Source organism: Microdochium trichocladiopsis (assembly GCF_020744255.1).
Source record: "Microdochium trichocladiopsis strain MPI-CAGE-CH-0230 chromosome Unknown B0I36scaffold_6, whole genome shotgun sequence".
NCBI lineage: Eukaryota > Fungi > Ascomycota > Sordariomycetes > Xylariales > Microdochiaceae > Microdochium > Microdochium trichocladiopsis.
In genome coordinates this window covers 1,276,699-1,303,850 of record NW_025763549.1, presented here as the reverse complement: position 1 = coordinate 1,303,850, position 27,152 = coordinate 1,276,699, and the positions used below count along the sequence as shown (strand labels likewise).

Genomic DNA, 27,152 nt, shown 5'->3' with positions numbered 1-27,152 from the left:
AGAAATGACGATGGCACGACCGGAGTATTTCCTCCTTCCCTGATGCTCCAGAGAAGCGTGACGCGGTGTGTTTGGTGGCCATGTCATTGATCGGGCGGTTCATCCGGGATGCTCTGATTCGATTGATCACGGGCAACCATCTACGCCTCTCGCGCAGCCCGAGTGTACACTTCTAAAACGCCGGAAAGCCGGAAAGCCAGAAAACCATGGGCCGAGCGGTCTAGTCCGGGGCAGGGAACCTTTGACACAACTCGCAGTTTTTGCCATTGTTCCTCCACGCACAGCCATGGAGCCGTGCCCGGGTGACGTCATCCCTTAATCCCGGACGTTTTTAGCGTGCAGCATGTACAGAGTAACACATCTGCTCATTCAAACTCACTTACCTGTATCTCGTCATAAGCCTCTGATACATAGGCGTCCCCGCGCTCGTCAAGGAGTCCTGCAAATTTCTTGACTTCCTGTTCAATCCGTAGCGGCAGATGTCCACGACGGGTGAAGCAAGTCCGAGGAAGCTGGCTGAAGCACGGAAATCCACAGCTCTCTTAAAACACGGGCCAGGTTTCATGAACTCCAGACGGATCTCGGTAGCTGAGGTCCCATGTGAAAAAGTTTCCGAGGCCTGCCCCATATTTGCTGTACAAGAGTTTCTTTGTGTGCACGGAGGAGGTGGAATAGAACAAAGTTCTTGGTCCAAACACCTTATCGTTGTGATGTTTTGGCAACAGTATTCCCAAGTGCTTTGAGTGGAGAGAGTGCATTTCCTTTGGCATCTCGCGTCCAGACAGACGGCGCAGCTCAGCTCTGCAAGGGTATTTCAAGCATGTCAGAAGTCTAAATTGACGTCTGTGAATAGGACTTCTAGCCAGCCTGGCGTGCCTCCCGACGCAGACAGTAAATGGATTAGATGACGCACTGTGTGTTTACGCACCTGTGCCCGAAAGCTACGACCTGAGGAGGTGTCTACCACCTCCGACGTGTGTACGGTGTGCTAAACCTATGCACTGTACCAGGCTCCAAATTCCCAGGCGCGTCAGTCTCACTCCTCCGTGCACGAACGCGCGCCTGAGATGGACACACCCCAGGGATCACTAATCGATACGCCAGAAAGTGTAGCTCAGCTCGATCGTCAACGACGACCTCTGCTCTCAGCACGACCGAACTAAACCCTCAAAGCCCTGCGATTGGGAACAGATGCGATGCCTGCGCGGCCTGCGTAACGCACATTTCTGAGCCACGCCGAGTCCGTTGAGTGAAACCCCCGGGGACCGAGGTACTTACCTTCTTCTGCTGGTCTTACTTCGCCCTCGAGCCTGGACGCTTCCAAACCACCTGGGCCGGGGTTCCAACAAGTTCCGGGGGGCAACAGGAAAGGACATGATCTAAACAGCCTTGGAAGCTTTCACATCACGTCTGGTGACGCGGAGTCCACACGCCGCCGCCCGTATCGTCCGCCCGCGCGACAACTGCATTTCGCCGCATTCGTGTGCACGGAGCCCTTGTCCACGCCCCGGCGTTATTGAACAGCTTTCTTCACCACCCGCTCACAACAAGCCGGGCCTTTTCGGATCTCCGGGCAAGGAGAAATTGGGGTTCAAGGGTTGCTGCGCTCCTATTGCTGGTGCCGCTGGTGCTGCGACTCGCCGAGCACGATAAAGGCTGGGACCGGTCCTGCTGTTTGAGCTTGCAACAACACGATGGAAGAAGACGAGTCATCATCGGAGAGCGCTGCGTCGCCAGGGTTCTACCAGGAGGGGCCTGCGACGTCTGATCGCGGCGAAGGATCCGAGGGGGAAGATGTGCACGATAGTGACGTGCAAGAGCGGGAAGAGGATGATGACGAAGACGAAGAATCAGAAGACGAGGGCTCGGAAGGTTCGGATTCAGAAGAGGACCAGCCAGGCGGCGGCTTAATCGATCTGGAGGCTTCCGAGTCCGGCTCAAGTGAGGATGAGAGCGATGATGACGAGGAGAATGAGTACGGCGAGAGCTACAACGAATATTCTTCACGCACGTTCGAGCCCTTCATGCGGCTCCCAGCCGAGCTGCGCGAGCGAGTTTGGGAGCTGTACAACCCGTACCTCAAGGAACGCAAGGGCCGGGTGCTCACATGCGTCTTGAGCGACGGGTGGCAGCCGCGCATCATTGAGACGCAGGTCCTCAGCACCATTATGAGTCGGACCAACACCATGCTCGGCGTGCACCACGAGACGCGTACCCTGGCGCTCCAGCACTTCCCGCACACGCTCAAGTCCGGCACCGAGTTCGGCCTCATCCGCTTCCACCGCGACCGCGACATCCTCTTCTTTTCGTTTCCAGGAGAGCCCGTCCCGCTCCACCGCTTCGACGTCACCAAGCTGTACGACAGTATCGGCGAGTTCAGACACCTCGCCATCGACTGTGCCGCCATCACCCCGCTCGCCGAGTGGCTGGCCTCGCCGCAGGTGCGTGCACTCACGAGCCGCCTCGACACCCTGTACCTTAATTACGAGGCCGTGGAAGTGCGCTCGCGCGACTTGCGGTGGTGCTTTTCGCTACCCACCAGGACTTTCTGCGTCGACACCGAGGAGGAGTCGGTCGGCATCGGCGAGGACTCGGAGTACACGTACTGCTGGGTCGACCGGACTGATCCGGCGTTTGACCGCGACAAGATGGTCGCCGAGTGCGGGGAGCTCTACGACTGTTTCGGGCTCGAGGACGAGGCGGGGACCACGCTGCTGCCGATGGCGGAGTTTGCGTTTCTTAATGGCACCATGCGGTACGAGAAGCTGGCGCAGCGTTACCGCGATGGCTGGGAGACCGGCGTCGAGTTTAGCTCCGACGAGGAGGAGTCTGAGTCCGAGCCGGACGAGTACGAGAGCGAGGGCATCGACGACGATACGATCGACGAGGACTCACCGGGTTCCGACGATGATGACGATCTTGTTGTGCGGGATGATGCCGACTCGGACGATGAGGATGGCAGCAGGCCGCCGAGCATCAGTGGATCGGGTCCCTCTCCGATCGAAATTGAGGACGATGTCATGGAGGCTGCTGGAGATGACGGCGACGACGGGGCGGTCGTCGCGCGGTTCTCCAGCATTGAGGCGGAATCGCCTGGTGAAGAAGGCGGTGGATCCGCCTCAGATGATGACGACGATGCCGAAGTGCCCGTCCAGCGAGCGAAGCGCGCAAAACGGCCCAGAGTCGTCGACTCGGACTCTGAGGACGGCAGCGAGCCTGCGGAGCAGCGCCCCAGGAAGATGGCTCGACGTGTGCCGATTATTGTGTCAGACGACGATTCTGAGGACGACGACAAGAACTCTGATGACAGTGACGTACAAGAAGTTCCGGCGCCCTCGAGGAAGCGGATGCGACGAGTCGCCCAGGAGTCGTCAGAGGTCGAAGAGGAAGACTCGGCATCATCGGAAGAGGATGGATCCGAGTCTGGCTCTGAGGAGCAGAGTGAAGACGAAGACGATGGCGAAGACGACGAAGAGAAACCGCGCAGACCACAAACACTAGCCGAGCGACTCCGCCTGTTCCGCGACGACAACCCTGTTCCCGAAGGCGAGGAGCAGTTCGGATCCGGTTCTGAAGACGACGAATCGCGTGGAGGACACTACAATGACGGAGAAAGTGAACGCGGATCTGATGACATGGACGACGCCAGGGCCAATCTGGACGGCGAGACGGGCATGGACACGTTTGAAGCGGAGTGGGACGACGACGACGAGGCTGGGTATTAAACCAAAGTTCAACGCATGTGTTCGTCACACATGGACGAACCCCAGCGAGATCAATGCGAATGATGAACCGAGCGCTACTATGCTCGAGGGACCGACCCGGACCGGACGTCCCTTGTCTGGTAGTAGGCACGCGGGCGGGGAGGCATGGCGTTGCCATACTTCTCCACTGTCATCGGACGTGCTGCGAGGGGCGCTGCCGACGACGAGTCCTGCACAATCTCCCGCAAAAAAAGGGCGACAATTCCAAAAGCCGACGAGCGGTGTGCGAAGAGGCCGCGTATTCGGTCCCTCAGTCTTGGCCCTCTCGACGTAAAAGACCAAGAAGGAAACCTTGCACTGCCCGAGCCTGTGTATGGTTATCACTTCGCTTGTACGGCGGCACCATCGCTCGCGAACAAGAGACAGGCGCCGGGCGGGTGGTCCCCCCCGAATCCTTCTTGATGATGCTCCGGCGCAAGGGGACGATCAGGCTAGGTCTCCCCACGATGTACGATTGTACACCGCGAGGATGGGGCAAGCAATTCTATAGTCGAGCGTCGGCTCTCCTAAGAGAAGTCTACCCACTCTCGAAGCTGGGCTGGGCTGGTTTGGTGCAAAACCGGCCTCGAAATACGCAGCAGGCTCGACATGGAAGCAACAAAGTTGCAGTGGAGACCAGCAGGCCAGCATTCCAGCATTGATTTGAATGCACCATGACTTTTACTCTTGGATCATGATGTTGTACAGCAAGATGGGGCATGGCACTCTTTGAACAAGGGGATGACCAGAGAGATTGAGGCAGTGGCAAGCTCCTATCCAAACCCTCTTTTTTCGAATCTTTCCTGAACATCGGCGCAGATGGGGAAACATCTGGGTATACATTCGACCTAAAGCCAAGATAGAAGCTACATAATATTAATGCCACCTATTATGACGGCAGTTACCAGCTCAAGCATCTAATCTGCAAAGCACCGACCGCGGGGTGTCCTCTTGACGGGAACAACCAGAACCTTTTCTTGCACCGTCCCCCGTAATCGTGAAGCCTCGTCCTCGCTGACGTAGGCATCCGCAAGCTGCTGCCAGTGTTCCGGGCAAGATCCCGGCCTTCGTCCGCAAGAAGCTCTTCTTGCCCATTGCAGCACCTGAGAACTAGCTTTTAATACGCGCCCGAAAGTCATGTCATGCGTTCCGGACGCAATCCTGGCGATGTCTCGAGTGGCTACTGTATGAGGTCGTTCTTCTGGCGTTCATCGTGACCTGGCAAATCGATTCAAGCCTGCAAGCCCTTATGAGACCGTGTGTCCAATATGGTTTCTGTGTCGGAGAATCTTTGAGGCAGGGGTTGCCCCACGATCGTCTCAGGACGAACAGCTGTACCATCACACGTCGCAACGAAAGACACCAACCAGTAAGGGCCACATGGACCATCTCTGCTGGGAATGGACGGCGGCGCGCGGTTCTCCAAGTGCTCTGGCAATTCATCCCAACTCCCGCAGAGCCCACCTAGCCGAGTACCATTGGCAACTGTGTGTCAAGGTAACAAAATTGAGGTCTAGGCTCTGGACCGCATGTGAACGGCAGGGAAGATCCACAGGTGAGGAGTAGCGGAAGAACGTAGGGCCACACACATCGCTGCACAGGGAACGACCAGTAGACCATAACGTAAGAGCTGAGGGATGCGGGCCGGTTGAGATCAGCACACAGTGTCAAGCATGAGTTGATGACATGCGACCCTGGTAGAGTTTGACTCTTGTGCGGATATGACAACCTCAATGGACCATCTCGACGCAATGTCGTGGTCGATGAGCACGTCATAACTTTCGAAGCCGATCACCGCTGGCAATGCGTGCTTGTGCTTTGCGGAACGACTCCACGGTGCCGAGGTTCATCTGTCCTCGCGTCTGAGCCGTCAGATCGGAGTAGGTTCCAGTATCTGGACCACGAACCACACGCCTCAATGGCTGGTGCTTTGGGGGCTCGCTCGACGTCTCTTTCTTGCTGTTGCTATTGCTGGCACTGCTGCTGCTGCCGCCGCTGTTGTTGGCGGTATTGCGCACTCTCTTTCCATATCGCACGTCGAAGAGGCGCACAAAAGTACTCTGGAGCCGTCCGTAGTGCTCTCCAGACTTATCCAGCATCTTCGCGTAGCGCTCGTAGTGCTTGAAGGCCAGATCGAGAGCAGTCTCACTCTTGGAGTTGCGCGCCTCCACGTCGATGCCGGCACGAACCAAAAGCTGCACGACATCAGGCAAATGAGCACGCACGGCGTGATGCAGCGCATTGTTGCCGTTTGCGTCGCGCAGTCTCAAGTCGGCTCCATACTCAATGAGCTGCCCAATCATAGGAATGCCCACGTACGAAGTGATCGTGGACAGGCGCATCTTTTCTATGACTTGCATGATACACGTCAGGCGGCGGACATTGTACTCGTTCGGGTCAGCCCCGCTCGACAGGACGCTTTCGAGTTGGCCATATGTGTCGCCAGAGGCGGAGCCGAGACGATCAATATGCTGGTGCAAACTCTGCGAGTGCATGCTATCATACATGTCAAACAGCTGTGAGCCAATAGCCCGAGGCTTGCCGATCTGCAGATGGCCTGGGCGGGGTGTGACCACGTGGGTCTGGAACCGGAGCAGGGTGTTGTCCACGAGCTGCCGTTCTGCTTCTTGTGCAGAGGTCCATGGTGCCCACTGTAAAGCCTCGAGGAATTTGATGACCCTGTCATACACCATGTTGTCCTGCGGTGCGACCATGAGCAATGAGTCAAAGAGCGTCTGCTTGTTCCCATACTGGATGTCGAGCAGCGTCTCGAGGCTCCGCACGGTGTCGATCGCGTCAAGCGCCGTGACTCCCGGGAATGGATATTCTGGAATCAAGCATGCAAATGGCGTGAGCCCGTCCGAGTTGCATGCCTGGAATCGGAAGCCTTGCTTGCCAGCAACCGAGGCCACCTCAACGATATAGGCGGCATACTCCGCGGGCCACCGCGCCCATCGCCGACACAGAACGTGCAGAAAAGTATCACCGTCAATGTTGCGGATGTTCACCAATTGCGGACGACATTGGGTGAGGACGTCATTGAGCATCAGACAGGTCAGCTCATCGTCGCCCCAACGTGCAACGAGGTGGAGGATGGTCTCGTTCCAGATGTCCCGACCGTTCTCGGCAGTGCGGTCTTCGGGATTCATGAAACGCGAGCAATCAACCACAGTACGAGCGCCAGGCGTCTGGTCCGAGCAGATACGGACTGCGCGCCTGTGGATACAGTCCTGACTGTTGAGGCAGCAGATTTGTGCCGTTGCAAGATTCCTCTTCGTATCGGGATCCTTGTACTCTATGCCCTCGCCAGCCGGGTCATCCGTGGTCATGATGGACATGCCGGTCATTGACATGCGCCTTGAATCGGTGGAGGGACGGCCAAATATCGATGACTTTCGAGAGCCGATTGAGCTTCGGATCGAGCCCCTGCTCAGCAGACTGCGAATCTCCATGAGCACGGACGAGGCCGGGCGTTCTTTGGACGAGGCACCCAGAATATCGCGTAGCCAAGAGAGGCGGACCCGTTTGCTGTCTTTCGTCGCCACAGAAGCTAATGTCAAGGACGACTGTCCTGCCAAGCTTCTTCCCAGCCTCGATGGGTCGATATCGTTATGTGTTCCAAGCCAGGCCCCGTTGTAGCCTTCTGCAGTGAGACTGGTCTGGCTGTATATACTCATGGGGCGACCAGAGTCGGTCCGCTGCAGCTCAGCACCGCCCCTTTGCCTCCGGCTCAGCTTGCGCCCACGCCGGCTGCGGGCTGAGCGGAGGCTGGAAACGCGAGCGCGAGCAATTTCGCGGGACTGAGGACGAAGGTCGTGATAATTCTGCGGCAGGAGCTTCTTCAGCTCGTTTTGCGTGGAGCGGATCCTCGACTCGGTTTCACGGTCATCGCCGCTAAAGTGAATAAAAAAGGCACCGGTTAGCCAAAGCCGAGGTAGAACATATGGTAACCAACAATTCATAATTGGGGGGGGGGGGGGGCTCCCGTGGTTACATACCCTTTGTTGCCACTTTCCAATCTCGCCAGTGCAGACAACAGCTGGCTGATCTGCTTGGTCTTGAGCGTCGACTCGTCGCTGTACAAGTAAAGCCGTACAAGACGCCGTTGCATCAGGGGCTGCTGCCAGATGCGCCGAGCCGTGGCAGGCCGGCCAGGGCCAGATTTGCGCCTTTTGGTGGGAGCGACGGCGGATGATGCATCTTGCGGCTCGTTCTTGATAGGTGGCGGAGGTGCGGCGAGCGAGGCCGAGACGGGCTCTGGAGAAACGACGGATGCCTGCGAAGGTGTGTTGGCTACCACGGTGGTAGCACCAGGCGACGCTGTGGGATTGCTGCCGGTGCCGATTGAATATGAGGGCGACGGGCCACCGCCGCTGGGCTGGGGGCTGAAGAGGGCATCGTCCAAGGGCACGGAAGGGCGGCGGTCGAGGTAGTATGCCGGCTGGCTGCGGAACATGTAGTCGCCAGGGAAGTCGCTAGCCATGGTCACAGAGCGATATCCACCTGGAGGAGTGCGCTCTCAGGAGGGGAAGGCCATGCCAGCGTGTCGGGAGCAGGCGAAGAGCAACGTCAGGTCGGCAGCGGCGACCTGGAGCGGTAGAGAAGCCTGCTGGTGTGGCGGCAGGCGAGCCAAGGAGAGCGCGACAAGCTGGGAGATTGAGGAGCGAGAGGGGTTGGACGGGCAGGGAGGCACAGCACACACAGCACCAGCTGCCGCGGCAGGGGGGGTGAGTCTTGCAGCAGGCGGCGATAGCAGACGTCAAGGAGGCCGGGCGTGGCTACCTTGGGCTGGCTAGAGACGAGCACGGTGGACGCGGCGTGTCGCTTTGATGCGGGATATCACAGGTCGTGGATGGCGATGCGCGAAAAGGGCGGCAAGGAGACACGTCGAGGAGGTGAAACGGGTGGTGGGAGGGTGATGGCGTGCTTGGTGTGGTGAGTGGTGTCTGGTGGTTCAGTTGATTGATTAGTGCTGCTCCCCACGCACGCACGCACACACGCACATCTGAGGCCGGGAGGGCGCGCAGGGACGGGCGCGAGCGAGACGGAGGGCGGGAGTGGGCAGGCGGGAGTGGGCGGGCAGGCGGGCGGGCGGCGGTGGTGATGCTCGTTCTAGGCCTCTCCCCCGCCCAGCCTGCCAGAGCAGCCCGCCAGCCAGTCAGCGGGCCCCAGCCCATGCGCGACCCTCTCTGCCTTATCAGCCCCAACCCAGTCCGCCAGGCCCGGCTCAATCAGCCGCACGCTGCTGCGACACTGTGCCTGTGGTGTTCCATCCTTCCACGCCGCTTCCCCGCCTTCTGCATCGACCTGTCTGTCCCGTTCCGTCCTGTCCTGTCAATTCATTGATCCTCTCTGGATTCTCGACCAAGCCGCCGGCACTGGCCAGCCACGCGGCACGTACCTACCTTGACGATGAGGCTCGGCCTCTGTGGCTCGCACGCGCAACACTGCTCTGACTCGCTCCCACCCAGCATCCGTGGGCAGCGGCGCGTGACGGAGCCTTTTACATGGCTGAAGCTTCGCATGGCCAGTGTGCCTGCCTCCCAATGCAGGCAGGCTTGCGTGGCGAGATAAGGGCCACAGCCAACCACATTGGCCAGCGGCGCGGGCGGGCTCACGATACCAACCGTCCGTCAAATACCGCACCCAGGCAGTTCGAGTCGAGAGGGGGGTCCAAGTACGAGGTGCTGCAGACACCAGAGGGCAGCAGCCTTCCCGTCTGGCTGGGCAGGTAAGCCAGTGCCTTGGCATCACTCCATCACGCCTGGCACCGCAACCAATGTTTCTGCTCCGTCGACTCAACTTGACATTAGGCGCGGGACTGTACGAACGGGGTTGAATGCTGCGGGATCCGGGGCGCGAGGACGCGACCAGGGTCGTTGCTCCAGGACCGCCAGCCGCTTGACCCAAGGCCAAGCCCGAGACCTTGGAATCCCACGCGGAGAGCCGAAGACCCCTGTGGAGATGAGCAGCATACATGTACTTTGTGTGCGCATCTGGACGTAATCCATGCATGCGATGCAGTCCCGGTGCTTCTTGGCAGGCCAGTCTCACGGGCACGCTGCAACGCCGTGCTCGCTCTCCCGGCCGCCCGCTGCTCCTCCGCGTACTCTCCGGACGGCTTCCTCCACGAGCCTATCGTGCTGGCACAGTATTGTAAACCTTGGACTACCAATCTGGCAAGAGCCGGAACTGGCTGGATCCCCACCGATCGGGCCGCACCATGCCGCAGGGTTCTGGCCCGCTTGTTTGTGGGCCAGCCCGCTATCGTGATGACTAAAGTCGGCCGTGAACCGTCCGTCGCCGAATACAGTGTCCCTCACTTGCTCCCATGATTTGGAGGGACAAGACGCAGCGGAGCCTGGGATCGCCATTACAGCCCGCATGAAACTCATCCAACAATCGCGCTGGGAGAATTGTTCAGCGTCAGCGCAGGCCGCAATGGCCGCGAAGGGTCTGTTTCGCCGGTCCTCAATCTGAAACTCAGCTTGGAATGCTATGCGCAAGGGTGTGCTCCTGCATTTTTACATTTATTCTAATCAAACTCAAGGGGCCCCGACAGAAGGGCATAAAGGAGAAAACAGGAAAGCAAAAACAAAAAAGGAACGCCTGGACCAAGGAGTGGGATTTCATCGTTTTATGCGTGGGGGCACTGAGCTGTTGGGCGTCTCGAGTACACGCTGCCCTGCGCTTAGCCTCCGCGAGGGGTGCTCGTCCCCGGGATCATCTCGCAGCTTGCGTCTTGACACCGCATGCGCCGTTTTCCACCTCAGATATCAGCAAGCAGACGACGACATGGAACATTCAACCAGGTGCTGCACTGCGTCTCGAGAACTATCGTTCGCGTGCCACCGTGTGACCAACCATGTTTTTGGTGCGCAACGCCCAGCACTTCCCCAGGGATGCCACCAGAGACGCCAAACAGCCCCCAGAATATATACTTTCCAACGCCAATATCAAGCAGCCTAGCCCGCGAGTAACAGACCCCGTTCCACCTCGGCACAGTCACCGTCCAGGCAGCGGCAAGGATTCTAGCTTGAGAATAAGTGCAGCTTATGTCAGCGGCCTCGGACCCAGTGGAGTTCTTGGGCACACAGCGCCGATTGCTCGGCCCCTGCACCAACCACGCCTCGACAGCTGGCCCAAAACGGTAAGAGCGCCACATCTGGCTGACATTGACGTCGATCTCGTGGGCACGTCTTGTCAGTATACTCGCCCGCTGCCAACAACGTCACCTTTCACGAGTATATATCTGGCACAAGCGTCGCACGACCCCGAAAGCATCCCTCAGCGTGCGTGAAGCCCCCAAGGAGGATATCAGCAGTACAATACAATGGCGGCAACACAACAACCACAGCCCGCCGCCCCACCACCCGGCGCTAAGCCCGGGCTCACAGTCATCAACGCGGGGCCGTTCAAGACCGGCACGGCCTCAATGGCCGAGGCATACCGGATCCTCGGCCTGCGGCCCCATCACGGGCTCGAGCTGATGGACCTCCCGGAGCACTGGGCCGTCCTCGAGCGTGCCGCGGAACGCACATGGCCAGATGCCCCCGGTGTCCGGCCACAGACGACGACGACGAGTTCCCCTCCTTCTTCTTCTTCGTCCTCTGCACCAGACTCATCACCACAAGAGCAGCGGCAACTCCTCACCCGCGCAGAGTGGGACACCATCTTTGCCGACTTTGACGCCGTGACCGACGTCGCGGCGCTCTTCGCCGACCAGCTGAGCCAGGCATACCCGGAGGCCAAGGTCGTCATTGTCAGGCGCGACACGGAGAAGTGGTACGCCTCGTTCGACTCGCAGATCATCCAGGTCATCTGGTCGCCATTCGGAACATTCATGCAGCACGGCCCCGCGCGGCTGGCGGGCAACCGCGGGATCGACGCCATGAAGAAGATGTGCTACGGCCACTGGCGCGCGCGGACCGCGGAGGAGCTGCGCAGCAACGCCCGCGAAGGGTACGAGCGGTACTACGACCGCATCAGGGAGGTCGTCCCGCCGGAGCGCAGGCTCGAGTACCAGCTGGGCAGCGGGTGGGCGCCGCTCTGCGAGTTCCTGGGCAGGGAGGTGCCGGATGTCGAGTTCCCGAGGCTCAATGGCAAGGACGCGCACTCGGCGAAGCAGCTGGAGCACACGTACGACATGTTGGGCAAGGCGGGGAGGATTCTTGCGCCGTGGGTCGGGGCCGCGGCGGTGCTTGTTGTTGGGGTGCTAGTGGCGAAGAGGAACAACATGTTGTGATTCATGGCTGTCTGTAGTTTAGTCATAGACATGAGATGAGAAACCATAAGACCAGAGGACAACACTTTGCATTTGTAGATAAAGTTATGGAGCATGTAGTCAGCCAACTCACGCCATCGCCGCTGGAACAGCAGAAAGTCACCTTTTCTGAAATGTGACGATCCAGCAAAAGAGCGAGGAGTTTCGCAACGTCACCGAGATGGCGAGGCCGTGGGCTTGCGAAGGTGGACGCCTTGAGGCGGATATCAAACCAAGATGACGTCGGGTGACGAGAACCGAGAGAACACACAATTACCACGCAAATCCGAAGGCAAGTCGTCCGGGCGAGCCATCTTTACAGGAGCGAATGCCACTGGATTCAGACTGATGTCCTGTATCCGCTTATCTCTGGTCTAGTTCATCTGTCGAACTTTCAGCGTACATAAAGCACTGCTCGAGACACAACGCGGAAATATTTCAGAGCAAGCTCCTGGTACACCAATGTCAACTGGCTGCAGCCTTAAACACAAAAAGACGATGCTCAATATTGCAATGTGTGATATGACCGAAGAGACAAATCAATGGCATCGTCCGCGCTGCCCGGCGGCACGTCGACAAATTCCGCTGACAGTACTTTCGTCGGGCATGATGAAATTCCATTCCCGTCACTTGCTCTCCGGACCGAGATTAACCTCGTCACAATATCCTTTGCGAGTAGGAGGAGGCTGAAGCTTAACTCGGCACCCGACTACCTCGAAGTTGCAGCACTACCCACGGCCGCTCTTCGTCCCACTCACCATTGCCTTTGTCTCCTCCCGCAAGTGAATTGAATGCTGCCAAGGGCAGCGTTGATTTCATGTATCCAGACACTTGATACAGGCGAGCCAGAGGGAAATGCCCAGTAATATCGAGTGTCCAGAACTCACTGTACACCATGCGCAACGACGACGATGAACTTGTTGTCAAGAATATCCGGAACTATATCGCGATAAGCTAGGAATTTGGGGCTCACCTGCGGCGCGCACCCTGCGCCATAGCTTCTCATTCCCATCATGTGAATTGACGCACAAGCCTCCTAGCAGATGTTCTGTTACCGGAGGAACATGGATTTCTTGAATCTCCGACCGCTAATTAGTTACCTCGTCCGCGGGATTCTCAATCCATTTCTTCAGGGGCACGCCATCATCCTCGAATATTCAGGACCGAACCTCCTGCCCGAGGTTGGCAAGTGCCATTGTTCAACGAAGACGCAACACGGTCTTCCGTCATGAGATAACTCAAGCCGATCCTCTTCGTTGGCAGCCGAGACAAGAGGATAAATAGGCAGAATCCTTATGATCGTTCTAGCCAGCCCCATGCGCTTCATGTGAGCTGAAAACTTTCCTGATGCGGTTCAGCCACGAAGAATGGCATGTCAATTGGCACATGTCCCCCCCATATTGAGCTCCACGACTGGGAACGGCTGTTGCTCAACAGCAGGCAGCTCAAACAGACCATTCAGGATCGTGTGAACGCTTCACGACCTTCACACTTAACATTCGACTCGCCGGCGGCTTACGCAGTCACCTGCCAAGACAAAGAGACCCGGTCTTGACTCAACCTGGTGCCTCACGCCCGACCTCTCGATGGCCGAGCCTCGCACGTTAAACGACGAGACAAAGTCTGCACCTTGTACCTGTGGACCATGTCAACCAGGGCCGCCTACGACCCTGGCAATCCTTATTCAGCTCGGACGGGGGACCAGCAGCCTGGGAACCCTGGCAGTGTGTGCAGGGCAAGACTTGCGGAGAGCGCTAACGGTCTTCAGGAACGACAGATACGCAGTAAGCCTGGCACCTGCTCGAAGACTGACTCGAGGACTCCGTCCATATTAGGAGCCCGTTGCGAACGACCCCCCAATCATGGAGTTCGTCCCGAGGTTGAGGTGGAACAAAACCCAATCGTTACGTCGCGGGGTTCTTCAGGTAGTGTTCACTTATCGTTGGCTGCGGCCGCGCCAACCAAGTGTCTCCCTTACATTGTAGTCCTTGGGTTGCAATGTTGGTAGTGTGTCCTGCCACGGGTAGCTCAAACCGTGCCTGGAGCACGCTAACACAAGCGAGTTCCCGCAGACACTGAGCATCCACCTGCTCAGGCCACAGTCAGTCATCCAGTCCACGCTTGCTGTTGCCGAGCTGCCAGTTTTGGGCCTGGAACGGACCCCCCCCCATGCCTCGGCCTGTTGTCCCTTGACATCGGAGGTAGACGAGGCTGGAAAGTGGCCTCTAGACCGCCCCTGTCTCTCGCCGTTCCTGAAATAGTGGGGAGTACCCATATCGCTGACTGACGTGCATGACAGGGCTCCGGCAGAGTGTTTCGGAGTGCATTTGTGTCTCTGTTTCGGTGCGGCTAGTTCTGGTGGCTGCGTCTCGTCAATTCCGGCGCTTGCAACGCAGCCAATTGGAGTCGGGACACCGAATGGAGGAGTGCTCGATGATCCAACGAGCTGCCGATGCCGTCTCGTCAGTGTGCGCCCCTTTTCGTCGCTGCCTCCAGGACTTTGCCTGAAGCGTGCACGTCCTCGCAGACGAGTGTTCCCGTCGCGCCATAGTCTAGTCACCTAGCGGGAGGCGAGCCAACACTGGCGCCCCGTTACCCCTGACGCCCGGCTTTCCTGGAGATGATTATTACCGTAGAGTCGTGCCTGCTTCCAGCCGAGCCGCGTGTGGCGGCCGAAATGGAACTTTTGCCCCACAAAATTGCCGTCTTTTCTGGTCACCTGCAAGCTTCCACAGGGCCTCCGCAAGCGCTCTTATCGCAATCCTGGCCTATATCGTCCGGCTGATGCAGGAACTTGCTGTTTATCTGTCTTGTTTTGGCCGGGCTGACGACTAGAAACTCCATGGCAATAGCATGAGCATTCATTCTAATTCGGGCACGTTTGATAGTCGGCTGGGCAGGCGACGTTTCCGAGCCACGCTGGCCACGTTGCAGGCTGTTGAGGGGGACTGTCAGACGAGGATTGGTGGTTGGAGGTGTAGGAGCCACTTTGGCGATCGCGACCCTGTAATCTCCATGTCTTGGCCAATCATAGCGCCGAGCGTTTAACTATCAGTGCAACATCTCTGTGTGCCGGGCTGGGTCACCACATCCAAACTTGCTGCTGGCACGTTGCGCGCCGCCACGACCGATAGAGGCAAATTAGTTGACATGATGGCATCATGACGGGCTGCTCGAAAGTGTAAATCATGCTTGACTCGACTTGCCCGTCATGCCGACCATGGCAAATTCGATCAAATGATGTTCATAGAGGCATAGTCGGAGATTATGGCTCTCGTAGCCAGCAGTCCGAGGAAAAGCGTGCCGAGACTGCACCGATGGTGCTGCCAGGCACAGACAAAGTTCACGCATTGCCAACTGGGTTAAAAAGAGAACAGCTGTTCATGGCATAAAGGCAGAAAGAACGATGCTGTTCAGAATTGTGACGTGGAGCAGACCTGCAACACATGTCAGTCGACTCTCAAACAGTATATCAGAGCGAATAAGGGACTGCGGTGCCCTGAGTCTGCAGCCCGTGTCCTTCGGGCAAAAAAAAAGGCGGCAAGGGGTCGTCATTGGGGGCTCGAGCGCGCTTTGGAAGCCGACAGTGACACGGGCGGCCCAGACGAGCGCCGCGCTGCACCCCGCCGCCGAGCAAGTGGAATCCCACTGGGATGGGCGGCGCAGCGACTAGCCAGGCCGCCCAACAGGGGCAGCGAGCCAAGTACGAACGGACCCTGTTGTGGGAGAGACGATCGACTAGCTCATGGCGATCCGTTTAGGCACTCCAGGACCGGCAGGGTATGTTGGACCAGCGATCGCGGCATCCTGTCGATGAGGTGTATCTCGTGCTGTCGCCACTGTCCAGCCTGGGCTTGTGCCAAAGACGTTGATGATATGGGAGGTGCTTGCATTTCTTCACGCCGGCTTTGCAGGAGAAGGACGACGGGTGCTGAGAAACGCACAGTAGAACGAAAGTGCTCCGCCACGGCAATTCACGAGGAAGCCCTGACGCACGGCACGGTATGATTCTTGTTGGCGCCACTGTCGGCTTGTTTAGGGAGCTGCAATTAGCGGCTTCTGGCAAGATCAGACGTGGACGTTCGTGTAGTTAGATGACATGTCTCGGGCTGCTGACGGGAGAGGAGATGACGGGAGCGCAGTCTCAGCAGTCGGGGCAAGCTGGGGTGATGGGACAAGGCGGCTGACAGGCCACGGCTCTGCTCGCGGTGCCTGTGACTAACTTAACGGTTCGTCCCTATTGTGGCGATGAACTCGCTGGGTGCTGCGCGACGGGTGGGTGTGTGGGTGGTGCTGGAGCTTGTGACGAGACAGCGCGCGGGCTCCATGCCTCGTGGAAGTGCGCTGTCTGGATGCAGGTGTCACTTGCAAGGGGTGCAGGGCCATCTCCACCCCAAGCCTCCAACTCCCGGCCACCGTGCCCTGAATGCCTGCAGCCTGCCCACCATCTTCGCTCTCCCCCGTTGCACACACACATGCACGCACGCACACGGTCTCTCTCACTCTCTCGCCCTCTTGATTGCTTGCACTCCTCCTGGTCTGCTCAATCCTGTCACTTTCCCTGTTGCTTTCTCCGCCCATCGTCCGTCATCCGCTCCTTTCTCCAGGCCGCCTGCCCGTTGCTGCGCTCTGTACCATCGATTGCCCGACGCCTGTATTGTCGTTGCGCTCTGCTCGCGCCTCTTGCAAGCGTCTCCAGGGTTGCCAGCGTGCCGGCGAGCTGCGCGCATTTCCTTGCCCGCGCCTACACACCAGTGGCCGCCCCTCCTCCTGGCCCGGCCTGCGCCCACCCCCCTTTCTGCACTCTCGACCCTTCCCGCACGGCCAGCCACGCCGCGACCCTCCACACCGGCTCGTCTGCTTCTCCAGCTGCTGCAGGCCCAACTTCCTGTCTCGCATGCCCTTCTGGTTCTTGCTCGTCAAGTGCAACTCCCGAAGCCGCGATTGAGCAGTCTTGCGCCATCGCGTCCACGAACGCCCCACGACGAAACACGATAGATAATACTGCTCTGCTCGATATCAGGAGTACGCGGACCGTTCCTCGCCAACGCTTGGTAGCCACCGACAAAGCAGCACGGAAACACGCTGCCAGAGATCCGATCGAAGGCGATTTTCGCCCCAAGAGAACTGGTTGCGCAGTCTTCGGCAACTTGGCAACGCAGCGCAACGGCGCCGAATAAGCAATATTCCAAATAGCTCGAATTGATCCGTACAAAGGATCCAGAGCCTGAGTGCCTTGCAATAGACCGCGTTGCACGTGTTTCGGCACCGGTGGCGCTTCTCAGGCAGGTGTCTCGACCCCAAATCACTCTGATTCACTCTAGCCAGTCTGATTGGCGTGACAGTGAGACTTGGTATTGTGGCTTGTAGGCAATTTGCGCGTAGGCAGGCACTACGCACTACGACGAAAGTGTTTGCAGCCGAAACAACGGCTCCTGGAATAATTCCTGGTCCCAGCACTCTCGGCTCAAACCGCTGGCCAAACCGTAACGGCCACATCCGACTACGACATCAGATTCTTGTCGCCAGGCTCACGGCCACGATTTCATTTCCCACCAAGTCTGCATTCTCGATTTAGGCCTGGGTTCGCCCGGAGACATGTCAGTCATGTTACAAACGCCCTCGCGAGCCTCGTCCGTCTCGTCTGCATCGTTTCAGGCCATCTCACGGCAGAACACCATGTCTTCCTACGATGGCTCGCGGTCCGCCCGCCAGTCCAAGCGGTACTCCATGTCGGCACTGTACATGTCGATGTCCGCGAATGAGACTGAGCTCGAGATTGAAGATGACTTGGCGAAAGGTAAGGGCTTCAAAGCGCAGCTACGAGCACATGCAGTGTGACGCTGACGGTATATGCTTTGCTTCCCACAGCACAAAAGATTCTGCGCGAGCTCAAAGCGAAGATTTCCTCTCAATCCAAAAAGAACTTCGTCCTTGAGAAGGATGTCCGGTACCTCGACTCTAGAATCGCCCTGCTGATCCAGAACCGCATGGCTCTGGAAGAACAGAACGAAGTCGCCAGCCACCTCGAAGATGCCACGGAGCTGCAAGAAGGAGCGTTTCCGAACGACGATCGGACCCAGAAATACGGAAATCTGTTGTTCCTGCTCCAGTCGGAGCCGAGACATATTGCCCACCTTTCTCGCCTTGTGACCATGGCAGAGATCGACTCATTACTGCAGACTGTCATGTTCACGATCTATGGTAACCAATACGAGAGTCGCGAAGAACATTTGCTCCTGACCATGTTCCAGGTATGCCAGAATTGCATCGCCTAGAAACTAGAGCGTCCTATGATCACTGACACTTTCTGCTAGTCTGTCCTAACGTATCAATTCGACACGACCCCCGAATACTCGTCGCTCCTACGGGCCAACACACCTGTTTCTCGAATGATGACCACATACACTAGGCGTGGGCCTGGTCAGAGTTTCCTCAAGTCCGTCCTGGCGGAGCGAATCAATAGCTTGATCGAGCTCACAGATCTGGACCTGGAAATCAACCCACTGAAGGTCTACGAGCGCATGTGCGAGCAGATCGAAGAAGACACCGGTAGCCTGCCACCCAACCTGCCACGTGGTATTACGGCTGAGCAAGCTGCCGAGAACCCCCAAGTCCAAGCAATCATCGAGCCTCGATTGATCATGCTGAGCGAGATTGCTAATGGCTTCCTGAACACAATTATCGACGGCCTCGAGGAGGCACCCTATGGTATCCGCTGGATCTGCAAGCAGATTCGAAGCTTGACCAAGCGCAAATACCCCGATGCCAACGACCAGGTGATCTGCACACTTATTGGTGGCTTCTTCTTCCTTCGATTCATCAACCCGGCGATTGTCACACCAAAGTCTTATATGCTTATTGACGGAGCACCAGCCGAGCGCCCGAGACGTACCCTGACATTAATCGCCAAGATGCTCCAGAACCTTGCCAACAAGCCCTCGTATGCCAAGGAGCCCTACATGGCCAAGCTGCAGCCTTTCATTCAGCAGAACAAGGACCGCGTCAACAAGTTCATGCTCGACCTTTGCGAGGTGCAAGATTTCTACGAGAGTCTCGAGATGGACAACTACGTGGCACTATCCAAGAAGGACCTCGAGCTCTCCATCACCTTGAATGAAATCTATGCTATGCATTCCCTGATCGAGAAGCACGCCAATGAGCTCTGTCGCGACGATAACTCGCATCTGGGCATAATCATGTCGGAGTTGGGCCGCGCACCAGCGCAGGTTCCCCGCAAAGAGAACCGCGCCATCAACCTGCCACTGTTCAGCCGCTGGGAGACGGCTATCGACGACCTCACCTCGGCGCTCGATATCACACAGGAGGAGATTTTCTTCATGGAGGCGAAGTCTATCTTCGTCCAGGTCATGCGATCAATTCCATCAAACACGTCTGTTGCCAAGCGACCACTACGCCTCGAGAGAATTGCTGACGCGGCCGCGACATCGCGCAACGACGCCGTCATGGTCCGCAAGGGTATCAGGGCAATGGAGCTCCTCAGTCAACTGCAAGAAATGCGTGTGATTGACAAGAGCGATGGCTTCAGCCTTCTCCGTGATGAAGTCGAACAGGAGCTCCAGCACCTCGGGTCTCTCAAGGATGGTGTGATCCTCGAGACGCGGAAACTGGAGGAGGTGTACAAGACCATCAGAGATCACAACACGTATCTTGTTGGGCAACTGGAGACGTACAAGAGCTACCTCCATAACGTCCGCAGTCAGTCTGAAGGCACACGACGCAAACAGCAGAAGCAACAGGTGCTCGGCCCTTACAAGTTCACCCACCAGCAGCTAGAAAAAGAGGGCGTCATCCAGAAGAGTAATGTCCCGGATAACAGACGGGCCAACATCTACTTCAACTTTACAAGCCCGCTGCCCGGCACATTCGTCATTTCGCTTCACTACAAAGGTATGGCTTATGGCGTTCTTGTTGCCCTCAATTTTTCTGTTCCGCATTTCCCACTAACCTCGTTATCCAGGACGTAACCGTGGTCTCCTAGAGCTCGACCTGAAGCTTGACGATCTGCTCGAGATGCAGAAGGACAACCAAGACGACCTCGATCTCGAATATGTCCAGTTCAACGTGACCAAGGTGCTCGCACTGCTCAACAAGCGGTTCGCGCGGAAGAAGGGGTGGTAGAAAGCTCTCCAGCCCAATGTAACTTGTTTTCTCAGCAGCTGGGAGAGGTGACGATGCATCTCCAGCAAACACGCACAGACACACAGAAATGATGCACATGGGACAAGACCGCAAAGGAACTTATGCAACAACGATGGCTTTCGCGGCGTGGCGTTGACGGCTGCTTACGGATTGATACCACTTCCTGTTTTTTTTTTCCTTCTTTTTTCCCTATAGCTCTCCTCCGCCCTCTCTGTTTTGCTACTACAACGACTACCACCACCATTGAGTTGTGTAATGTTACCACTGTCTACCTTTGCTAGGCCTACATGTATGGATGGGCCCTCACTCGATATCCTAGTCGCTCTACATATACACATATATAGCTGCATCTAACGTCCATTTGGGTACTATATCGTAAGGGGTCGCTATCGTGGTCATTTGTTGTGAACATCTACATCTGAGTGCTCTGAAATGAAGTGTGACTTGCATGCGCGACAGAGTATGTGCTTGATAGTCCTCGTAAAGGGAAGATCGGATATTCACGCAAGACATCGAGCAGGACCCACTCTGTATGTGCCTGTTCAGAAACAACAAATAGGTAATATTCCAACCTTTTCTGCATCTTTCCGCTTTCCTCTGCGCTCCTGCCTGTCTCTGCTTCCCTGCTATGAAGAAAGAACCCTAAAACGCCAGTAATGATGTGTGGTTGAAGGCCGAAGAAGCAAGCCAAGGGTGAAAAGAAACACCCCCATCCAAAATAATGAAGTCCAAAACGTATACACTGTCGATACAGCCGTCCTGTTACCAGACAAGCTGTTCTTCCTGCCCTTTCTGTGCTCACTCCTCACCTGCTGGACTGTCGCCCCCGTCTCCGGCAGCGTCTCTTCCTCTGCGAAAGCCAAAAGGTATATCGCAAAATGGTGTATCACAAACGCAAGCAAAGTAATGCTAATGCAAGTGCTTTCCCCGACTTCCACTGATCCTTGTTCCTATCTCCCTTCCTCTTTCCATCCACGTCGGGTTTCCCCTTAGCGGAAGCGGCAGCCCCTTGCTGACTTTTCTAGCACGCGACGCTAGTCAAAAGTCCCTCGTAAGCACGATCGACAGCGCGCCCACCTAGACCAGGTACAGCACGCAGCTCGGGCAGCGACTCGATGCGGCCCTCGGTCTCGGACATGAGGTTGAGGTATTCAACCAGGTCGCGGGCCTTCTTGGGACCGAACCCCTGCAGGGTCATGATCTGCGCAAGGTCGCGCGAGTTGACAATATCAAGCAGGCTCTGCGCTGCGGGACCATCTTCGACGGAAGCGGCGTCAGCATTTACACTGAACAGAGTCCTGGCCGTGCCAGTCTTTGATGACTGCTTCTTGCCGGCCTTCTTGGTGCGGGCGGGCTTATCAAGGACAAAGCTGTCCTCGTCATTGTCGGCTTCGGCGTCATGGTAGTAGTCATCATCGCCGTGAGAAACCTCGTCAGCATCGTCACGATACACCATCTTGCGAGCCTGCTTCTTGTTCCGCCTTCTCGTTGCGCCAGGACTACCCTCAGAGTGGGAGTAAAACCCAGCGGAGAGGCTCGCAGTGGCGGCGGATTCGCGACCAGCGCGTTTGATGGCGATGCGAGCCTTGAGTTTCTCAATCTTGCCGAGCAGCTTCGCCTGGCCCGGGAAGAAGGGCAGGGCAAGCTCGTACATCTTGAGGGCGCTCGTGTCCTCGCCACGTTCCTTGTGCTGCCGAGCCATGAGCAGGAAGCGCAAGCCCTCGGTTTTCTCGTCGTCCTGCTGCCGACTGTCCTCAATACGCCGCTCCAGTGCCTCCAGTCTCTCTCTGACGGCATCGCTGATCTCTGGCTGTGACTGCTTCTTCTGCTCCTGTTCCTCGATGGCGGCCTGTGTCCGCGCGGCCAGGATCTCCTCGACCTTCTTTTGCACCATAGCCTCGATTTGCTCGGCAGAAATCGCGGGCTGGGCAGTCTTCTGGGGAGCAGACAACATTGACTTTGTCAATGAAGGCAGCTGTGTCGGTCGGGTGATCTTTGATGGTCTCATGCCATTATCGTTCTCGGAGGGTCTCTTCTGAGTTGCAACGAGCTGCTTTGGTGAAGCTGCCCTTTTTATCGAGGTGTTTGCGGGACGCGCTGTCGGAATCGCCTTTAGTGCTGGCCGGTCCGTATACACGTTGAAAGCCTTGACGGGCTTGTCAGAGGTTTTCGCAGCAGCGGCAGCAGCAGCGACCGTGCCGGAGTGGATGTTGTGGGTGTTGGCCAGTGGCCGGAGCGGTTGCCGCACAACGCTGCCGTTCGACAAGTTTGAGTTTGTCCGGGGTTGTTGCTTAAAGACGACCTCGTTCTCAATTTCGCGGACCTCGATCCGCTTGGCCCGTGAACTGACGTTCAAGCTGCTGAGCGTGTCGAGATGGTAACTCCGTATAGGTGCCAGATTGAGAATCATGACAGTGATGCCATTGTTCTGGCCCAGAGACAAGATTCTTGTCATTCTTGACGCAAGGTATGAGCACGTAGTTCTCTCACATGTGTGGAACGGTATCGCCAGACTTACTTGCTCTCTCTGAACGGGATCCGTCGGTCGCCTCTTGAGATGGCATCGATGCACTGACTTAACACGAACAAACTCTTGTTGATTGCAGCCGACTCAACCAATCTCTCCTTGCCGTTTTCTGTCCGGCGGTTGTCTTCTGACCCAGCAAGATCAATGGCTGACGCGGTGCTCTCGCGTATCGTGTCTGCGGAGATCTGCGTCACCTTGACGCGCAGAATGGCGTGGCTTCTGCTGCTATGGGCGTTGAGCTTCGTGGCAGCGGTGACGCGATTGTTGTTGGCCTCGATATATAACCGCTCAAAGTCCTTGAGGTTCTCACAGGACCGTTCGGACAAGCCCACGACGTGGGTCTTGCCATTGGCCTCGCGAAGAGGTAGGCCCGTTGGTGTGCGCTTCTCGGGAGGCTCGAGGAGGTCGTAAACCTTGTCATTGTAGATCTCGTAGTACGAGAGGGCGACGTGGACTGTCGTCTCGCCGTCGGCGTCCTTGGTGATTTTCTTGGCTCGCCTATACACACTGCTCAGCAGGCGCGGGATCACACCGCGGTCGGCGAGCTTGAGACCGCCACGCATCGTGTGCGTCTTGCCCGTGCCAGTGACTCCATAGGCGAATATGGTGACGTCGAGGCCCTGGAATAGGGATTTGAGGTGCGTGGAAACTGAACGACGCGATTGGCGGTAAGCGTGATGTCAAAACGCATGGCACAGCCAAGGAAAAGGTGGTCAGGGACGCATACCCTCGGCAGCGAAGAGCTCCTCTTGTGAGGTAGTCTGGTCATATACGCCATTGAACGTGAATGAGAACTCCTCGGCGTCGTTCTTTGGACTCGGGATCTTGACGACGTTGAACGTGTTCTCGGGCGCGCTGGCACTGGACGCGGCGGTGACGATAATGTCCTTGTCGAGCTCGTGGTCGAGCAGCGGACGGATCCGGGCCACCACTCTTACCGACATGGCGTCGTCTTGATGCTGTGGAGGGACTGTTGGACGTCGTGCTCCTGCCCGTGGATGTGGACGAGGACGAGCGTGATGACAGGTTGAGATGCTGGACCGACGCGTGCTCCTGGCTGCATGCCCTGCTCGATCGTGTCTGGCTCCCTGGAGACTCGCGTTGGCCGCTGCTGCCGTTGGTTCCCTTTGCTTGTGCAGTGGCGTCCCAATTGACTTACCTGTGGGAGCTGTCGTCACTGGCCCGAAAGTGTCACGCCGCCTTGTCTCGCTGGAGTTGCACCAAGAGACGGTCTGAGGCTGGAATGCGTGTCAGTGCTGGTTTCGCCCTGTGCCCGGCCCCCTTGTTCGCATTGATCTGCCAGCGCTTGGGCCCTCCCAAGGCCGGGTGGCTCGTGAGACCCCTGAGCAGCCGCCTGGCGGTACCCTGTTGCCACGGCAACCACGCGCCCAGATATGTCTGGCAAATCCGCACCTCCCGAGGTCATCTTAACACCACGACTAGCCTGGAGACATAGACAACCACCCAAGCACTCGTCCATGGCAATCATTGTCGCCATCAGGGCTGATGCTGCAGTTTCATGCCGAACGCATCGAGTTTTAACCAAGAGCATGTCCTTGTTTGGGTTCGCTGGCAGCGGCAACAATGTCTCCACTGCCTTGATGGAGTTTTGCAACCGTCCAATCGATAGCGCTGAGCACGCTGAACCATTTCTTCACCGACTTTCGCAGGGTGACAGTCTAAAACGATTTGCCTTGTGAGGGGCCAGTTGTTTCTGTCGAAACGACGTCATATCATACTCTGGCAAAGTGCTGACATTGGGTTGATCATGTAAATGCAAACGCCCCAACTCCCTGTCATGCCTATGGCGTCTCCAGCGACTGTCCCTCTCGGATCAGATCCCAGATAATTCACCAAAGCCCAGTTGAACTCCGCCCAAAAACATGCTCGTTCACCATGGCGTGCCATGTGCCGCACCAAAGTTTTCAAACCGCCTTCTTCTCGTGGGTCGAGTTCGGGAAAAGTCCGGCCGCCCTGTTGAGACGACGGAGGCCTTCGGGCAGGTTGCCAGCTTGTAGTGTGTTGACATATCCATCGATCACGGACAGGTCGTCCAGCTCCTGCTTGCGAGTCTGGGTGAGCCAGTACTCAAAAGGGCCCCCTGCAAGTTGGTCAGCACATGTCCTCCACGCAGCTGCGAAACAAACCCAGCTTGACTCACGATTCTGGGCCAGAGCAGCGCCGAGCTCCATGCAGCGCTCTGCCGGCGTATGCTCCGTGTGCAGATCCAAGAAGTGATTCAGCATCTTGCTGACGTCCTTCAGAGGCCACTTGCTCGGCTCACTAGGCACGCGATTTGGGCCAGCGTTCAGATACTTTGACGCCACACAGAGACGGCACTTCCAGAAGCCCAGCCGCTGCACTGCGCTGCTCCCGTGCGAGGTTTCGTTCGTGGTTGGGTGAGCATGGAATCCGTTGACTGGTGTGAATGAGTCGCTCTTTGCGTCTGCAGCTGTGGCCAGCTGTTGCGGTGTGCCATTGCCGTTCGCGACGTCCTCAGTACTGTGGCTTCGCTTGACTGTCAAGCGTTGTCTCTTGACGGCTGAGCCATTGGGTGGACTATCGGCTGGTCGGGATGCGGCACCCCGATGTGTTGAGTGGACGCCGTTGTGGTAGGTTGCCATCGCAGGCATCTGACTCTGGCGCTGTTGCGCCTCAATAAGCTCGATCCGGTGCTGAGCACTGCGGATTTGATGGCCAATATCGAGGGTTCTGAGCTGCAGCGCTCGAGCTTCTTGAGGCGTCACATCGGTGGCGAACAGAGAGCGGCAGAGGTCCAGGTCGTAACGGTACGCCATGATGTCCTGGTTCAGCTGGCGGCGAGTGATCTCCTGGATGTCCGTGTTCTCGTAGCTCATTGCAGAATCTCCATTCGTGCCAGCATTATCTGCTGCCATGCCATTGGCCATGTGCACAGTTGTCCCATTGATGGGGAACTACCGGAAGGAATCAGCAGGTCTCCTGGAGCGACGATGATTCTGGTATTCCATGGGGTTGTCTCGAAAGGCAGCACGATGCAGAGTGTGCTTGATCTTGTCGTCGGACATTTGGGATACTTACATCGGCTAGTCGACTCAGGTCCGGCAGCATCAGGGGGCGACGCGGTTCTGGCGTTGCGATACTGCCCTGGTCATGACGGCGCAACATCGTGGAGGGCGTGCCTGGGCAGGGTCCTCGAGTTGACTGATGATTTCCTGAAGCAGTTTCGTGGCTCGATGCCCCACGAAAAAGGATGAAGCCGATGGTTCGTAGGGGTTTCTAGCTCTGTGTCCCGCGAGATGAGTCCTGGTCACTGCGATATGTGACGCAGAGAGTTCGATTGTGTTTTCAGAGAGGTGCAGTGTGCGGGTGATTGCTGGCCGGGGGGCACGAGCAAGTTGATCGTGCCTGCCGTGGGACTTGGAGGTGCCGGATGGTACCTCCGCTGTTGTATCTCGAATCGGTCCAAATCCCTCTGAGTAAGCAAGAGCTTTCGGATCCTTTTGCGAGTTTTCTTTTTCTTTTTCCTTTTCGGCGTTTTCCCAGCTTTCCAGCTTTCCTCTCACACTTTTTGGTCTCTTTTCTTCTCTCTTTTTTTTTTCTTTCCTTTTCCCGTTGTTCCACTTTTACCTGTGCTCCACTCTTACCCGTTTGCAGGCTGCCTGTCCCGAGCAAGTCTATATAATCTCGTTGTGCCCCTTCAAAAAAGCGAGTGCCTTGTAATCTGCGGGACGCGCGCGCATATACTGGCAGTAGTACCATTCAGTAACATGTTTACAACAAGGACTGCCAGTAAGACGTCACTGGACGGCTGATTTACTACTTGGATCGGGCGTGCCGGTTCTCAGCAGGTACTTCAAGTAGGGGGCGATGTGGGGCTGACAGATCAAGCGATGGCCGCTCATTGGCTCAGGTATGCCTGACAGCCAGACCGAGGATGGGCAGAAAAAAGGACATTGGAGAAAGAAAAAAGAAGAATCTCGATGCAAAAGTCCTTGGCCAAGAGGTGTGGCTGCTTTTCCGATCGAGGCACTGCACATAGTGCCTCTCACTCCCATATACCGTGCTCATTGACGTGCTTGACCTTATTCAATGGCGAGCGCACCCCCAGTGTAACTGATGTTGATGGCGACCAGCCGAGCGGCCTCGGATCGAGGTGCTCAGGCTTCAAGGATGGCCCAGCGGCACAGAGAAAGCCATCTCGTCCTTTTTGATAGGCGACACTGCTCCCGCCAGACCGAGGCAGACACCATAACCGTCCTTGGCAGTCCTTTGTCGTTCGTGTGAAACTGCATGAGCGTGCACGCACATGCACTTAGATACGCGTACCTAAGAGTGGTGAGAGCTCCAGGCCAGCCCCACAAGGCTTCAGGCACCTACCGCCCAGCCAATCATGCGACCCCGGTCTGTCTGATTCGGACAACGACCACATCGACCACGATGCGGTCCTGGAGGCCTCGTCAGTCGCTCGTCGCCG

At 57.1% G+C, this 27,152-nt stretch overlaps 6 protein-coding genes across 6 annotated transcripts; 3 read left to right on the top strand and 3 right to left on the bottom strand.

The window, feature by feature from the left end:
- The first annotated feature begins 1,450 nt into the window (after nucleotides 1–1,450).
- On the top strand, nucleotides 1,451–4,003 carry B0I36DRAFT_129322 (uncharacterized protein). The gene has a single exon (XM_046148178.1). The coding sequence runs from the start codon at nucleotides 1,695–1,697 to the stop codon at nucleotides 3,723–3,725; it is 2,031 nt and encodes a 676-aa protein (XP_046011487.1). The 5' UTR covers nucleotides 1,451–1,694; the 3' UTR covers nucleotides 3,726–4,003.
- Nucleotides 4,004–5,363: 1,360 nt separating this feature from the next.
- On the bottom strand, nucleotides 5,364–8,373 carry B0I36DRAFT_129319 (uncharacterized protein). The gene is made up of 2 exons (XM_046148177.1): nucleotides 7,742–8,373; nucleotides 5,364–7,637 (listed from the first exon to the last, which is right to left on the bottom strand). Exons 1-2 carry the CDS (start codon nucleotides 8,224–8,226, stop codon nucleotides 5,516–5,518), a joined length of 2,607 nt encoding a protein of 868 aa, XP_046011486.1. The 5' UTR covers nucleotides 8,227–8,373; the 3' UTR covers nucleotides 5,364–5,515.
- Nucleotides 8,374–10,854: 2,481 nt separating this feature from the next.
- On the top strand, nucleotides 10,855–12,450 carry B0I36DRAFT_325237 (uncharacterized protein). Its single transcript, XM_046154211.1, has one exon. It carries the CDS (start codon nucleotides 11,077–11,079, stop codon nucleotides 11,986–11,988), a length of 912 nt encoding a protein of 303 aa, XP_046011485.1. The 5' UTR covers nucleotides 10,855–11,076; the 3' UTR covers nucleotides 11,989–12,450.
- A 5,154-nt stretch (nucleotides 12,451–17,604) lies between these two features.
- Nucleotides 17,605–20,148, top strand: B0I36DRAFT_244313 (GTPase-activator protein for ras-like GTPase; the record flags this gene model as incomplete). Its single annotated transcript, XM_046150046.1, has 4 exons — nucleotides 17,605–17,806; nucleotides 17,878–18,260; nucleotides 18,324–19,917; nucleotides 19,988–20,148. 4 exons carry the CDS (start codon nucleotides 17,605–17,607, stop codon nucleotides 20,146–20,148), a joined length of 2,340 nt encoding a protein of 779 aa, XP_046011484.1.
- A 1,042-nt stretch (nucleotides 20,149–21,190) lies between these two features.
- On the bottom strand, nucleotides 21,191–23,640 carry B0I36DRAFT_363770 (P-loop containing nucleoside triphosphate hydrolase protein; the record flags this gene model as incomplete). Its single annotated transcript, XM_046158870.1, has 3 exons — nucleotides 21,191–22,625; nucleotides 22,688–23,345; nucleotides 23,424–23,640. The coding sequence occupies 3 exons, from the start codon at nucleotides 23,638–23,640 to the stop codon at nucleotides 21,191–21,193; spliced, it is 2,310 nt and encodes a 769-aa protein (XP_046011483.1).
- Nucleotides 23,641–24,150: 510 nt separating this feature from the next.
- B0I36DRAFT_325227 (uncharacterized protein) lies at nucleotides 24,151–25,779 on the bottom strand. The gene is made up of 2 exons (XM_046154210.1): nucleotides 24,858–25,779; nucleotides 24,151–24,797 (listed from the first exon to the last, which is right to left on the bottom strand). The coding sequence occupies exons 1-2, from the start codon at nucleotides 25,603–25,605 to the stop codon at nucleotides 24,622–24,624; spliced, it is 924 nt and encodes a 307-aa protein (XP_046011482.1). The 5' UTR covers nucleotides 25,606–25,779; the 3' UTR covers nucleotides 24,151–24,621.
- Between the last annotated feature and the right edge of the window lie 1,373 nt (nucleotides 25,780–27,152).